The sequence below is a fragment of the Trichoderma virens genome, assembly GCF_000170995.1.
Source record: "Trichoderma virens Gv29-8 chromosome Unknown TRIVIscaffold_86, whole genome shotgun sequence".
Taxonomy (NCBI): domain Eukaryota; kingdom Fungi; phylum Ascomycota; class Sordariomycetes; order Hypocreales; family Hypocreaceae; genus Trichoderma; species Trichoderma virens.
The window spans coordinates 920,033-933,479 of record NW_014013663.1 but is presented as its reverse complement, the minus strand read 5'-3'; the positions used below and the strand labels follow the sequence as shown (position 1 = coordinate 933,479).

The 13,447-nt window shown below is 51.2% G+C and overlaps 3 protein-coding genes across 3 annotated transcripts; 2 read left to right on the top strand and 1 right to left on the bottom strand.

The window, feature by feature from the left end:
- Positions 1–692: 692 nt before the first annotated feature.
- On the top strand, positions 693–1,055 carry TRIVIDRAFT_50964 (uncharacterized protein; the record flags this gene model as incomplete). The annotated part of the gene is made up of 2 exons (XM_014097274.1): positions 693–804; positions 889–1,055. 2 exons carry the CDS (start codon positions 693–695, stop codon positions 1,053–1,055), a joined length of 279 nt encoding a protein of 92 aa, XP_013952749.1.
- Positions 1,056–2,790: 1,735 nt separating this feature from the next.
- Positions 2,791–6,221, bottom strand: TRIVIDRAFT_158848 (uncharacterized protein; the record flags this gene model as incomplete). The annotated part of the gene is made up of 6 exons (XM_014097273.1): positions 2,791–3,115; positions 3,170–4,406; positions 4,500–4,686; positions 4,745–4,987; positions 5,053–5,598; positions 5,733–6,221. 6 exons carry the CDS (start codon positions 6,219–6,221, stop codon positions 2,791–2,793), a joined length of 3,027 nt encoding a protein of 1,008 aa, XP_013952748.1.
- A 4,873-nt stretch (positions 6,222–11,094) lies between these two features.
- On the top strand, positions 11,095–13,421 carry TRIVIDRAFT_78160 (uncharacterized protein; the record flags this gene model as incomplete). The annotated part of the gene is made up of 15 exons (XM_014097272.1): positions 11,095–11,217; positions 11,278–11,291; positions 11,358–11,398; positions 11,451–11,465; positions 11,538–11,577; positions 11,639–11,737; positions 11,793–11,911; positions 11,977–11,988; positions 12,042–12,046; positions 12,100–12,313; positions 12,385–12,433; positions 12,485–12,672; positions 12,727–12,740; positions 12,832–13,161; positions 13,220–13,421. 15 exons carry the CDS (start codon positions 11,195–11,197, stop codon positions 13,302–13,304), a joined length of 1,248 nt encoding a protein of 415 aa, XP_013952747.1.
- Positions 13,422–13,447: the final 26 nt, after the last annotated feature.

Here is a 13,447-nt window from a genome sequence, read left to right as displayed (position 1 = left end):
GATCGAGAATTCAATGTTATGAATGTCCACAGCATTGACATTTTCTTGTTTATTAACACCTACCTAGGTATAACTTTGTAACTTTGGTAGCACTTCATATAGTTTGTTTGATATCAAGCTGAAGCACAGGGTATGTGACTTGGCACCGAAGCTAAGGGCCATGGAGGCCAAGAAGGTTGATTTGCCGCCATATAGGTAGCATAAGGGTAGCAACAGCGTATACAAAAGACTGTGCTGATCTTTGATTTCTTTGATGGAGAAGAATGAAGGCTTCACTCCTTTACAGCGTTTTATTCATGCCGCAATGTCCAGCATCCAGGTACCTACCTCTGATATCGAGCTTCAATGCTTCAACCACAGGGTAAGTAAGCGCTGCCACAACATGAACCTTCCAGCAGTATGGTTTGTTATGAAACGGCAAAATCAGCACTGGTATTTGAGAAAATATACATCTTCGAAATACAATACTAAAAGAAAAGCAAACACCATCACCGTCTCAAAGCAAAGTTGAGTCTTTCGTAGGTATACATTGCCGAACACACGTCACGTGCGCCATCCCGTGACCTCTTCTAAACATTTGATGCTTCTCTCAGAACCACCAGCATCTCCAAACCTCCAGATTCACAACCTCAACCCCCCCTTCTCCAGCCTGACTCCCCCCCGAAAACTCCCCCCCTTCCAAATCGCCCATCATGTCCGGGGGCGCCAAGGCCATTCGCCTCCCCCCGCTCAAGACGCTGCGCGTCCACAATCCCAAGCGCCAGCCCGAAAACCCTTGCATCGCCATCATGTCCAGCGTCCTTGGTATGCGCCTCTTGCTAACCCCTCCCTCCCTCCTAAAAGGCTCAATTGAGATTGTGTTACGGGATTTTGCTGACCCAATCGCAGCGTGCTGGGCTTCTGCAGGCTATAATGCCGCTGGATGCGCCGCAATCGAGAACCAGCTCCGCAAGTGCATGGACGGACCGGCTCCTCCTCCCGCCCCCGCGAACACGATCAACTACCACCTGTCCCGGATGCAGAAATACGTCACCAGCCCGCGGAAGCAGAAATAAGGCAAAAAACTGGGAGAAGAAAGATTGGGAGGGCAGAGTGAGAGAGAGGCGCTCGCCATGTCTCTACCGCAAGAGCAGGGTTTTTTTTTTCCGGATGGGAGATGGACATTGCATTGCACATGATTCGACCGTCGACACAATGCGCTCGAATTGGAATTTCCACATACGAACATCCAGAGAGGGCCCAACAACAACATCAAATAGGGAGGGTGAAGCGCTTTTTCAAGGAAAAAAGAGCAGGGAATCTTTGCTCGAGAGGAGAAAAAAAATGCGCATAATAGCACGCACATGACGAAACTTTTGACGACACACACGCAAAGAGGGGGAGGGGCAAAATGAAAGTAGAGGGGGAAAAAGGCGACGTTTTTCACCGGCGTTGGAACGGGACGATATCAAAAAAAAAGTAAAATGTACAACACACACCGCAGATTTGGAACACAAAAAGGGAGCTTTCATAAATAGGGTTTGCTATAAAAGGCAAAAAGGAGAAAGGCGGATAGAGCGTTCATGTATGAGTAGCAGACGCGAAAATAAAGACTGATGGGGACTATTCCATCTTGTATAAAGATTGATGAATTGTACCATATTCCTACTCCAAGGCACATGTATTTCAACCACTTCTCATGTCACGCAGTAAAGAGCCTATTCCATTCTTCACCAGTCACGCTGCACGCACAGGCACTAATTCCATCACCATCTCTGTTTGCACCGTCGTCCCCTTCTCTGTCTATCCAGTACTAGAAACACAAAACATCCAACAGCGAACCCATCATCTTAACATGGAAGAAAAAGCAGAGGGGGAGGCAAAGAAAGCAGAAGACTAGAACTAATATGAAAAGAAAAAAAAAAAAAACCAAAACCAAAAAGACCAAAAAGCAGGGCGCATAAGGGGAAACAGGAAAACAAGAACAAGTCACCCGCCCAAACAGATAAAGAAAAAAAAAAAGCCAAAAAATAAAAATAAAAGTGAATAGCCTTCTCAGTTCTCCTATAAAACCTCCCGTCTGTCACTAGCGCCATAGAATCCCATGAAATGATGGTAGAGAAAAGAGCTTGGATAAAATCTGCATCTCAGCTCAACTCAACTCAAAATAGTGTATTCCCAAGATAATAATAATAGTAAAGAAAAGAAAAGGGGGGGTGTAAAAAAAAAAGATAAAGAAAATTGTTGGGAATGAATGTGTCGTTGAGACGCTCTCGACTATAGCTTGTTCTCGCTAGATTGTATTGTTTGCATCTTATAATGCCGGCGATTGGTTAGATATGAATGTCCATCGCATAAGCAAATCTTTGTGCATCTTTTTGTTTTTTTCTTCTTCAAAGTTTGGGCCCAAAAGAGGCAAGCAGAAATAGCAACGGGCCATCCCATCGGCAGTGTGGGAGAGTAGGTGCGAAGGAGTGACCTGAGTTGGAGTCTGGTGATAATAAATGGCATAAAGTAAACTGGTCATGATCGCACATATCGTGTGGTGTCGTGTCTATATGATGATTTCAAGAGGTATCTTTTGTTTGGGCCTTGGACCGTCGTCAATATGATGGCAGCTCGTGCCACTCTAAAAAAAAAAAAAAAGAAAAAGAAAAAAAGATTTGCTGCTATGCAATGGCTCTATACACCAAAACATGCGAACCATCTGTGGTAGTCCGTAGGATAAGTATGCTTTCCCGGCAATTGCTCCTCAGTCTATAAAGGGGCGCTTCATGTTTCCAAAGAAAAATGCTTGTGAGCGTGTGTGCCTTAAGTCGCCATGTCACCGACGCAGAAGAGCTCTATCTCCCCTACACCGGCGGAGTAGGCGTTCTTCATGCCGTCACGGAACTCCATAAAGGCAATCTGGATGTCGTCATCGCTTTCGATGGTGACAAAGTCCTCGTCTTCATCTTGATAACGCAGCTTTAGCGCACCTTGTGCGATGCTGCTGGTTGTGAACCGCGCTAGCTTGGCATCAATCCGGTCAACGAGGGACTGATAAGTAATATTGAAGGCAACGACAAGGGTAACATAGTTTCCAGTGTCGCAAGTGACGCGAACCTTGAGTTGCGTCGGCATGGCCAGATCAGGGCTTGCAAGCCCATTGTTCTGAGGCATACCTGGCAAGTTTGGTATGCCTCCAGACATGCCTGAGGGCATCATGCCCTGAGGTATCATGCCATGATGGGCAAGCATGCCTTGAGACATGGTTGCAGTGCCAAGGGAAGGCGACACGGTCCTTGAGTTGGCCGCTGCAGGGTCAACACGAAGGCCGTTGGCGCCGTTTGGAGGTCCAGGAGTGGCCTGTCGAGGGTATATCGGCTGAGTAGGGAACTGAGCCATGGTTCCACCCACGCTGCCCGAGTGAGAGTGCTTGTGCATCCGCGGGCCCTGGCTGCCCGGGCTCTGTGTGCTCGTCCGTAGTGGTGCGGGAGCATCGTTTCGGGGGGAGCCGGTTTGCGATCTCGGGATAGAGCTGTCGTGCGCGGGGTGAAGATGCATGGGAATGCCGGGAACGGCAGGGATGCTGCCCTGGCTAGGCTGGCGCCGCTGGCCTTGGGCATTCACATCGGGCGTGCTGTACGAGCGGCTCCTCTGCTGCCCATTGGGGCCAACGTTGTTGCCGTTGCTGGTGACATTCTGGAGCGACATGGGAGGAAGAGAAGGTCCGCGAGGGTTTCTGCCGTTTGGAAAGGCGTTGGGGGGCGTTCCGTCCCTGGACGGGGCACGTGGCATCGCCGGTGCTGTGTAGCGGTTGTTTTCATCCCACCCAGGCTGGGGAGTTCCCGTCTTTGGGAATGGGTAGCTGGTTGGTGGGAACATGCCGCTTGTCGTGCTGGTTCGAGAAGACGCAGGCGAGTCACCAATAGGAGAAAAGTAGCTGTCCCCTCCGCGGACTCCCGGCGATGGGACGGTCATGCTGCTTTGAGTCTGGAGACTAAGGGGGGCTGGTGGTGGCATTGGCAATGGGAATCGTGGAGGAGGGGCTCTCGCGATGCTAGCAAGAGACTGAGATGTCTCTGCCGTTACCGAGCGCTGCCTCATGTCTCTCAGGTTGGAGCTTGAGGCAGTTCGAGGGATCGCGCCTCCGAAAGAAGATGTTGGCATGGGAAACTGAGCGGGAGCGGTCGCGGGTCCCAAGTCGTCGTCATCGTCTTCTTCTTGTTGCAGGTAGGGGTTTTCGAGCCCGCCGGCCTGGTCTCGTGTCCAAGCGAAATCCGTAGGGTTGTCGTCTGGACTTGTGGCAGCCCGTGGCGCATTCTCCTTACGTTGCGTTTCCAGACCGCTGGCCCATTTCTTCATCATCTCCTCTGTGAGGAACTTGATGGTGAAGTTTTCAACACCGGGATCTCCTTTCCACCAGATTTGAACACTATGAGAGCCTAAGGAGGGGGGAAAAAATGTCAGCTAGCTGCCAAAAGAAAAGGAGGGAGAGGAAGAAATCCTCCTCTGCCCAAAAAGTCGAGTAGACGAACCAGGTTTTGACAATGATACAACGTCAGTAACGTTGGTCATGAAAATTCTGCCCTTGAGTTGCAGCTTTGCATTCTTGTTCCTCGTCTTTGGGGCTTGCTGTCGGGCCCTGTCTTTCTTGTCCTTGCTCTTATTTGGTGATATTTCCTTGCAACATAGCAGGATAGCTTCGAATAGATAGATTTCATACTGGAGACAACAGTTAGCTTTCTGGTGGGAGATGCACGGGAGATGCCTGTGTACGTACGTCCTTCTCTTGCTCACTCTTGCCAGTGATGACACCATAGACGCCATGTAATAATAGCTTTCCAAACGATTCAATCTTGTGCGATTTCCAATCATCGACTCTGACAATGAGTTCTTCCAGCGCATCGTCGAGAAGGTCGCGGTTGACGGCTTCGTTGGCTTTCTGGAGAACGCGTTCGGCAGCCTCGCATCCGGCAAGAAGATCGTCTTTCGTCTCCTCATCTTCCGTCTTTTTGGCCAGATCCTATTGAAAAGTCAATTGGGGAACATGCAAGGATACTTTGAGAAACAGAATTCGGCCAGGTGTACCTTGAGAAGCAGTGGATACTTGACCAGACGTTGCATGGGCTTCAGGAGGAAACCATCCAAAGTGTTGAAGTCGGCGGCGACAGGGTGGTCGGACTGCTGGATCTGGTCGAAAACCTGGTTCGCAATCTGCGCCGCCTTGCGCTGATTGGCGATGAAAGGCTGATAGATGCTGAAATACTCTTCGTGGGTAACAAAGGGCTGGCCCCATCGTTGGGTGGCGGCGGGCATGGAGTTTGTGGTCTCGACTCGAATCAGGAAGCGGCGTTGAAAGTCCAGGATGGAGTTGATGTTGAGGAAGATCTGGTGGACGACGTCGCCGGGAATCACTCCCTTCTGCTCCAACGCCTTCTTTAAGTCGTGCAGATTCTCCAAGTCCTGGACATATTTGCGTTCGGTATCGACAAGTTCCTTGACGACGTGATCTCGGTACGTCATTTTGGAGCCGGCGCCGGCATCAGTGGGCTCGCCATCAGGATAAGGCTGCAGCTGAAGGAGGTATCCGCGCTGTTCGGCAAGGTCAAGGACGTAGTTAACAACTTGGGTGACCTGGAAGGTGTTAGAAGGTTCAAAGAAGGATAAGTAAAGGACAAAAATGGGTGTTGGTAGAGAGGAGCTGTGCGCCAGAGAGAATACGCAGACCGCTCTACTACTGAAATCGAAATGGAAAAGGAAAAGCATACCTTGACAAAGCCGCTGGTGTCGTTGCCCATCAAATCAGTAATGACAAAGCTGTCGGAAGGAGCCACTTGAAGTTCCTTCATGCAGGCCTGGACAAACTTGAAGATTGCGATTTTGGACTTTTTGGCGTCGGAGGCATTGGCATCGTCGACACTCAACAGCTCGGCCGGCTGTAGCGTGTTGTAGATGACGAGGAGCGGATAGCCAGTGCGGAGGAGGTTCCAGAGGGGATCAACTGGATCTGTCGGGTCGAGATGCTCGAGGAAGGGTTCGAAGCCCGGCACCTGGGCCAGGCGCTGCTTGAGGGAGATGCATATCTGGTAGAGGGATCGAGAGGCGTCGGCTTTCTGGTTGATGATGTTGCTCGTGGCCACAACCGGGCCATTGGCAACCACCGTCATGTCGCTATTGAGTGTGGTGAGCGACGTTGAAGATCCAGCATAGGCTGTTGATCCAGACAGCTGGCTAGTGCGCGGCGCACTGCTGCTCATACTTTGTTGTGGTAAAGCGCCCACTCCGTTTGGATGAGACTGGAAGACCGGGGCCGTGTTGGTTCTGAGCAGGGGTGCATGAGCCATGACCTCTCTACTCCATCCGTCGGGGGCCCGATATCCAGGGCTTGCAGGTCGTCGCGGTCGAGGTCAGGGACAAAGAGCGGCTTCGGGCGAGCGTGAGAAAGTCGGGGACGGGGTTGAGGCGCGAGAGAGCCAGAGAAAGAGGAGGAGGCAGGGGGGGGTTCCAGGCCGAAGGCGGGGGTTTTGGCGAACGAGTTTCTTGCGGAAGACTGTCCGTGGGTAGCGGATCCTTAATGAGCACGGATTCACGTCATTTAACGCGAAGGGCCTGTCTCAATGGATTGCTGCCGTCGGCGACTTGTCGTTTCTGCGTTTGGCCGGGTCTAGGGGAGTTACTGGCAGTCGCAGCACAAGCGCCGGTAAGAGCCTCACGAGCCGCAGCTGGATTGACCGGCTACGGGGAGGCTGAGTTTCGAGTCTCGACGAGGCTGTCGAGAGAGGAGGCGGCGCGAGAGGATACGATGTGATGGGATGCCTGGCCGTCGACGGTCGGGAAACGTGTACGTGTATCGTGATCTCGTCCCGCTCTCTATGTGTCTATCTCTCTCTCTATATGGCCGGCTTCACTGTGGGCGTCCCAACAGGTCGTCTAAGTCTCCCGCAGTCTGTACGTCCGTCTTTTCTTCTTCTTTCTATCTTTCTGTCCTCTCTACTCTATACGGAGCGGCTCGTCGTCGGGGTAAAGCGATGGCGAACGGCGCTGGGTCTCGAGACGGCTTTGCAATGCTGGTGGGGGGAAACAGTGTCAGGATTCGGACGGGTATCGAAAGGGCCCCTGGCTCTGGAGGGCGATGCTCGGCAGCGCAAGTTTAGTTGTATATAGTACAGCACGATCTGCCGGTCGGATATTATGCAGTCGGTGTGCGGGGATGGTGTCAACAAGTTGCACGCCGAGGCTGCAGAGGCAGCAGGATCAGGAGGGAAAGGGGCAAGGTAGGAAGAGAAGAGAGGCTGTCCTGACAAACAACTTGGCTGGAGACTGCTGGAGACTGCTGGAGGATGGGACGGGCTCACGGCCAGTGTTATGGGGTACTGCTGGGCACGGTACTGGCTGCTACGCGCGGTGGTGTGCAGATACTCCGGGCCAGGTACCAATGAGCAATGGAGGGCACATCAGGCCGTTTGGGGGCATCAGTTGATCTACAGGCTCTGGGGGGCTGCTAATTGGGACGATTGGGGGGGCCACAGGCGCTCAGGGCGGCTTAGCGCGGTGACTTTGTGCGGTGCTGGGCTCGAAATCAGGGGGTTCAACTGGGGGCTGCAGAGGGGGGGCGCTTCGGGACCCTTTTTTTTTTTTTTTTTTTTTCTTCTTCTGTACTCTATTGAAGGATTCTTTTCTTGCTTCCCGATGATGCTGCGGCGCTCAGCAGACAGACTCGCCGCCTTCGCTCTCTTGCAGCGGGTGGGAGGCCCAGCCAATGTCTGTGGCCAGCGGCTGATTTGCCACCGTGGCAGCGGCAAAGTCGAGTGGACGGGTTGTACCCAGGACTCGGGCTGGCTGCAGCTAGCGCCCCAGCTCCAAGTACTAGTACTTGTCTAGGTACTTGTCTAGCACCCTTGGGTCTGGTGGCATGCACCAGTGCGCGGTGTCTTGTTTCACAATGGCCAGAGCTGGCGCTAGGCCTGGGCAGGCTAAATGGAGGGAAATTGAGAAATCATGCCTCTGGCGCCACAGACGGGATGAATGGCGGTGGTGAAGCTGTAACAATAGAGCGCGCAGCTCGACTCGTATTATGATTGATTACATTGATGTGTCGACTCACTAACACGTCCAGGCCCTAACCTTCAGAGCATCTCTCTACTGTATCTACTGTATCTACTGTATCTACTGTATCTCAGTGTCTGTATCCTCCATTCATCTCAACTTGTCGCAACAGCTTCAGTCACTTGCTGCATGCATGTATGTAGTCTTCCGCCAACCAACCAGCCAAAAACACACAAAGACAAACAGACAAACAGACAAACAGACAAACAAAACAAACAAACAAAGCGTCTCCTCTCCTTCATTCTCTCACATGCTTCCTCCCGAACCGTTTCAGTCACACCACCGGCGGCTGTTGAACCAACAAAACCACTCACAACGTCGCATTGCGTCGACGGCCCGAGTCTCAGCACTGCCCACGAGGCCGTCCGCATCGTCACATACTGCACACAGTAGCTGTAGCAATCTCCGTGCATTGGCTCGCGATAAAACACCAAGCCGACTAGGCCATCGTGGGAGCTCCCTTCCTGGCTAGCCGTTTTCACCGCTATGCCTGCTTACCACTTGTTTACGGGATCCAATATCTCATGATGCGGGTAGGCGCACTAGCCATAGCGGCCAGCTCTTAGGCGTTGCTACCAGACGCACACATGCAATCAATCTGTGGTACGCCTCGTACGCCATGCTCTGCCCCTTCATTATAGACTGCCTTAGTGTAGTGTGGCTTCGTCTTGAATACTCGTAGCTGTCGGTTGGGCGCATATGGCGGATCGCAAGGCGTTGCTTCATCTGTCGTCTAATATTCTCCAGCCGTTCAGCTCTCGGCAAAAAAAAAAAGGAGACATCAGTCTAACAATAGTATTAGCGTCTGCAGGCTGTAGTTCAAAGCACGCTCAAGGCACTCTAACTCGGAAAAATAGGCCTGTCCAGCTGCTAGGTAGCATTCCCATGTTGGAAGCTCGTCACTTTTCACTTTTCAAGGTCACGTTTAAACAGCCTGGAACCCGCTTCCCAGGAGTAACTCCTATACAGTACGGAGTACTAGGATCAAGTTCAGATGCTAGCCCCTGCTGTAATAATCTATGGATGTGTTAGGGTTTGGCTCAGGAATCCCGTAGACGTCACTGTTGGCAGGCCGATAGCTGCATCACTGCTGGTAACAGGCTGCACATCTACTGAATTGGTAGATCCCGAGTAATCTATTCAGCTGTTTTGACTGCGGTTCTCGCCGCGGTTGCGCTGTTCCAAGTTCACCCTCAAAACTTGACCTGTACGGAGTATAGATGACAGGGTTCGCTTGTCGCCGAACCGTTGTCGGAATCTGGCGCACTTTGCATCTACAGTAACCAATAGGTTCACGTAGTCTTTCCAATCTTTCGAGGTCTGCGCAAACCCCTCAACAAGTCGTCTTGTGCTTCCGTACACTTGTGCTGCAATACTTTCGGAACCCTGTATCAAGGTTCCTCCTTTCCACAACTTCCTCGAGCTTTTCCTTCGTCAAACCCACATTGAATCGTTGATGGGAACAGTTTACGTCGTCCCGTTCTTGTAGACAGCTAATGTGGTGCTCAGAGTACTTGTTTAGCCACAGCGAATTCGTGAGAGTACCATTAATTCGGCAAAACGCAGCGCCCACGTATTGCATCTAAAGGGCGGGGATTTTCGGCACACCTCTCGTTGAACATGCGATGCCGCTCGGGCATCGAAAACGTCTCTTGCATAACCGCCCGAAGGACTTCGTCATCTTGCCCCGTCCAATGTCTAATATCGGTTGCCCTGATGGTCGTTCTTCAGATCCCTCGCTTCCAAGAAATTCTGTACCCAATCTTGCGACAAATCCGGCTTCTAGCTTTGAATTTGTGTAGGGTACCTCATAGTGATAAGGGTGCTTCTCACATTAGAGGATGCCTCTTATTGCATCTCGAAGATTAGCCTTGGCCCGCCGCTCGTTAGTCCTGATGAAATGAAGAACCCATCTGAAACGTCGACATGGCGATTTCTCATCAGGAATCCCCCAAGACACATCAAGCCAACCGATATGTAGCATTTCCCAGAAGTGGTGGTCGGTAACGTTTGAATCGAACATATCAGTTCCTTGTGACAGGCTCGCATTTTGTGAATCAGTATTCTGAGCGTCACAACCTGATGCTGGGCCATCTGTCTGGCACCGTCCGAGGCACTTTAAACAAATCGGTGGTAATTTGCTGTTCGTTACAGTAGCGCTTTTCGCTGTGATGCATGGACTCAAAGACTTGTAGCGAGCTTCATCCGAAGGCAATTCAAAATCGTCTTCATCCTTTTCAATGTCCCCATCGTTGGCATGAAGCGAAACACTCATGTCAGAGCCGACGAGTTCATGTATCCGCTTTTCCAGGTATTTGGAGATGCACGCCCCCACAATCTTAATGTTTCCGGGTAATGAAGCTGTATTATATTCATGTCACATGTATATGGGAGCGTATCTCACTTGTGACTTTCTCCCATACACCCCGGTGCAAAAGCGCAGGGTGACTAGATCGTTCACTTGGAGAAAGTCTTTCAATCAGTTGATTTCCCTCCATGCAAGCTTCAACCTGCTTGATCTCGAGGAAACAAGGCTAGAGTCGTCGTTTGATGATGGCAGATCATACAGTGCTCCAGATTGATCTCTTGCCTTGTTGACGCCGCGATTGAGTTGATGACGACTTGGCTCTGGGGATTGGTCAATTTTTCTTTCTGGGTCTACCTGGGACCTTATGCTTAGAACCAGCTGTCGCATGAAAGTCGGTCACATCTTGAGGCCGATCCCGATAGGTGAACCGTACTTATGTACATAGCTGTGTGTGGTGTTGTATAACAGATTTCAACGATGACGTCAGGGTTCCTGTCATCGCGGATAGGAAGCTGGGGAGTTGGATTGACTGGATTTCAAGTGGAGCCGAGCAGGGAAAAAGGAAGAAATAACCAACAGTTCAAGCTGCAAGGCGGGGCCGATTTCTGGCCAGGGCCATTGTGGCCTGGAGCACGTGACCACATTCAGAGTCAACAGACCTAGCCGTTATCGGCCTCTTATCGAAGAGTCAGTCACTGCACTCTAAATATTGAGCGTAAAAGCTTAATAGCTCCTCATCAACCTCTTTTTCTCCCGCTCCAAACAGCAGTTGAGATTCGCATTAGCAGCGTACCGCCACAACAAGCACTGCCAAAGATGTCTGCCGGTCGAGTTTGCCTGTGAGCCTCCTTTTCCAACCCCTGCTGCCGTCTGCATCAGTAATTGACACCCAATTACAGTGCCTACTCTGGAGGTAATCAATTTGATCCCAGTCATCTCGCTCCGGGTCGATAGAATTGCAATTGACATGGCCTTACAGGTCTTGACACCTCTACGATCCTCAAATGGCTCATTGTCGAGGTAAGTCCTTGGTATGCCTTATTCTCGGACTTACGCTAATCGTACTTGGCAGGGTTATACTGTGGTCGTATGTCTCACACAATTGCTTAGACAAGGATCATTTCAAGAGACAAGGCTTTCTAACTTAACTTACAATTAGTGCTTCCTGGCTGATGTTGGCCAAGAGGAAGACTTCGCTGGTATGCTTCAGAACATGGCCAATCTTTATCATGACCAGTTTGTGCTGATGTGTGAATCAAGCCGTTGAGAAGAAGGCTCTGGCTCTCGGTGCCGAGGCCATGGTCATTGAGAACCTGCAGCAGGAGTTCGTTGATGAGCTCATCTGGCCTGCCGTTCAGTGTTGGTCACAACTGTTCAATATACCTACCTATTCGTTGAATTAACATCAGGTCAGGCAACAGCATTTACGAGGACCGCTACCTTTTGGGCACGTCCCTGGCTCGTCCCATCATTGCGCGTGCCCAGGTCCGCGCTGCTCACAAGCACAACTGCCAAATTCTCAGCCACGGATGTGTAAGTCGTTCACGAAAGAACCATTACTATCACTGGACACGTACACTGACTTGTGATTGGAATAGACTGGCAAGGGCGTAAGTTTTCTTCTCTCCCACCAGCGTGACTCTCTTGCTCACTAACTTTGCAGAATGAGTAAGTCCTGTGATTTCCAAAGAGTTAATCGGGTAAAACTAACAGCTTCCCAGCCAAGTCCGATTCGAGCTCGCCTGGCAGGCTCTTGACCCTTCCCTGAAGATTTTTGCCCCCTGGAGGGAGCCAAAGTTCTTCAAGGCTTTGGATGGCCGAGCAGCTCTCCTGGAGTTTGCTGCGAAGCACAACATTCCTGTCGACCAGAGCCCTCGGAAGCCATGGAGCCAGGACGAAAACCTCGTACACACTTCTTTCGAGAGTGGTGTGCTTGTAAGTCGCTTTCCATGCTGGCATGTCTGAACCTTCCAGTGTCTGTTGCTCACACGAATGTGTCTTTTTAGGAGAAGCCTGAGCTGGAGCCTCCGGCGGACTTGTGGACCCGCACGGTCGGTAAGTAAAATGCTCTCTATGCTGTACGAATAGAGGCTGACGACATAATAGATCCTCGTGATGCCCCTGATGAGCCCCTGAAGTTCTCCATTCACTTCGAGAAGGGTATCCCCGTTAAGCTTGAAGTTGGAACTGAGACGACTACTGGCTCTCTCGAGCTCTTTAAGGCTGTGAACAAGATTGGTCACGACCATGGTGTCGGCCGTGTCGACATTGTTGAGAGCCGATTCATCGGACTGGTAAGCTTACTCCGTCTTCAGAGATACAACCATTGACTGACACGCTTTATACAGAAAAGCCGAGGCTGGTGGGTTATCTTATCCTTTCTCAACCCCTCTTCCCTCGCCCGATGTCTATATCTGTGGTCTTGGCTCGTTCTTGTACTGACGATCAAACAGCTACGACACCCCCGGACTGACAATCCTTCGCTTGGCTCACATTGACCTCGAGGGTCTCACCCTTGACAGCCACGTCCGCCGCCTCCGTGATCAGTTTGTCACCACCGAGTGGTCCAGGTGTCTGTACAACGGCATGTACTTCAGCCCCGAGCGTGAATTCCTTGAAAACTCCATCACCTTCTCCCAGAAGGGCGTCAATGGCAAGGTCAACATGATGGTTTACAAGGGCAGTGCCTACGTCATCGGACGCTCCAGCGAGACCAGCAACCTCTACTCCGAGACTGAGGCCTCTATGGACACTCTTGAGGGTTTCAGCCCTGAGGATACTTCGTAAGTTTAAACGGTCTTAGATATTGATATGATGCGCTTGTTACTAAACGTTCGCTAGCGGCTTCATTGCCATTCAGGCCATCAGGCTGAAGAAATACGGCGCCCAGAAGATCATCGATGGCGAGCCCCTCACCAAGAACTAAGCGTCTGCTAGCCACTAGTATCTTGGACTTGGATAGTCATGGGATAGTTAGCTAGGTGCTAATACGATGTGAATGAATAAAATTACCCTGCTACTAGACTAGTAGTGCCTACACCGGAACTGGGATCATCAACCTCCTTTCTG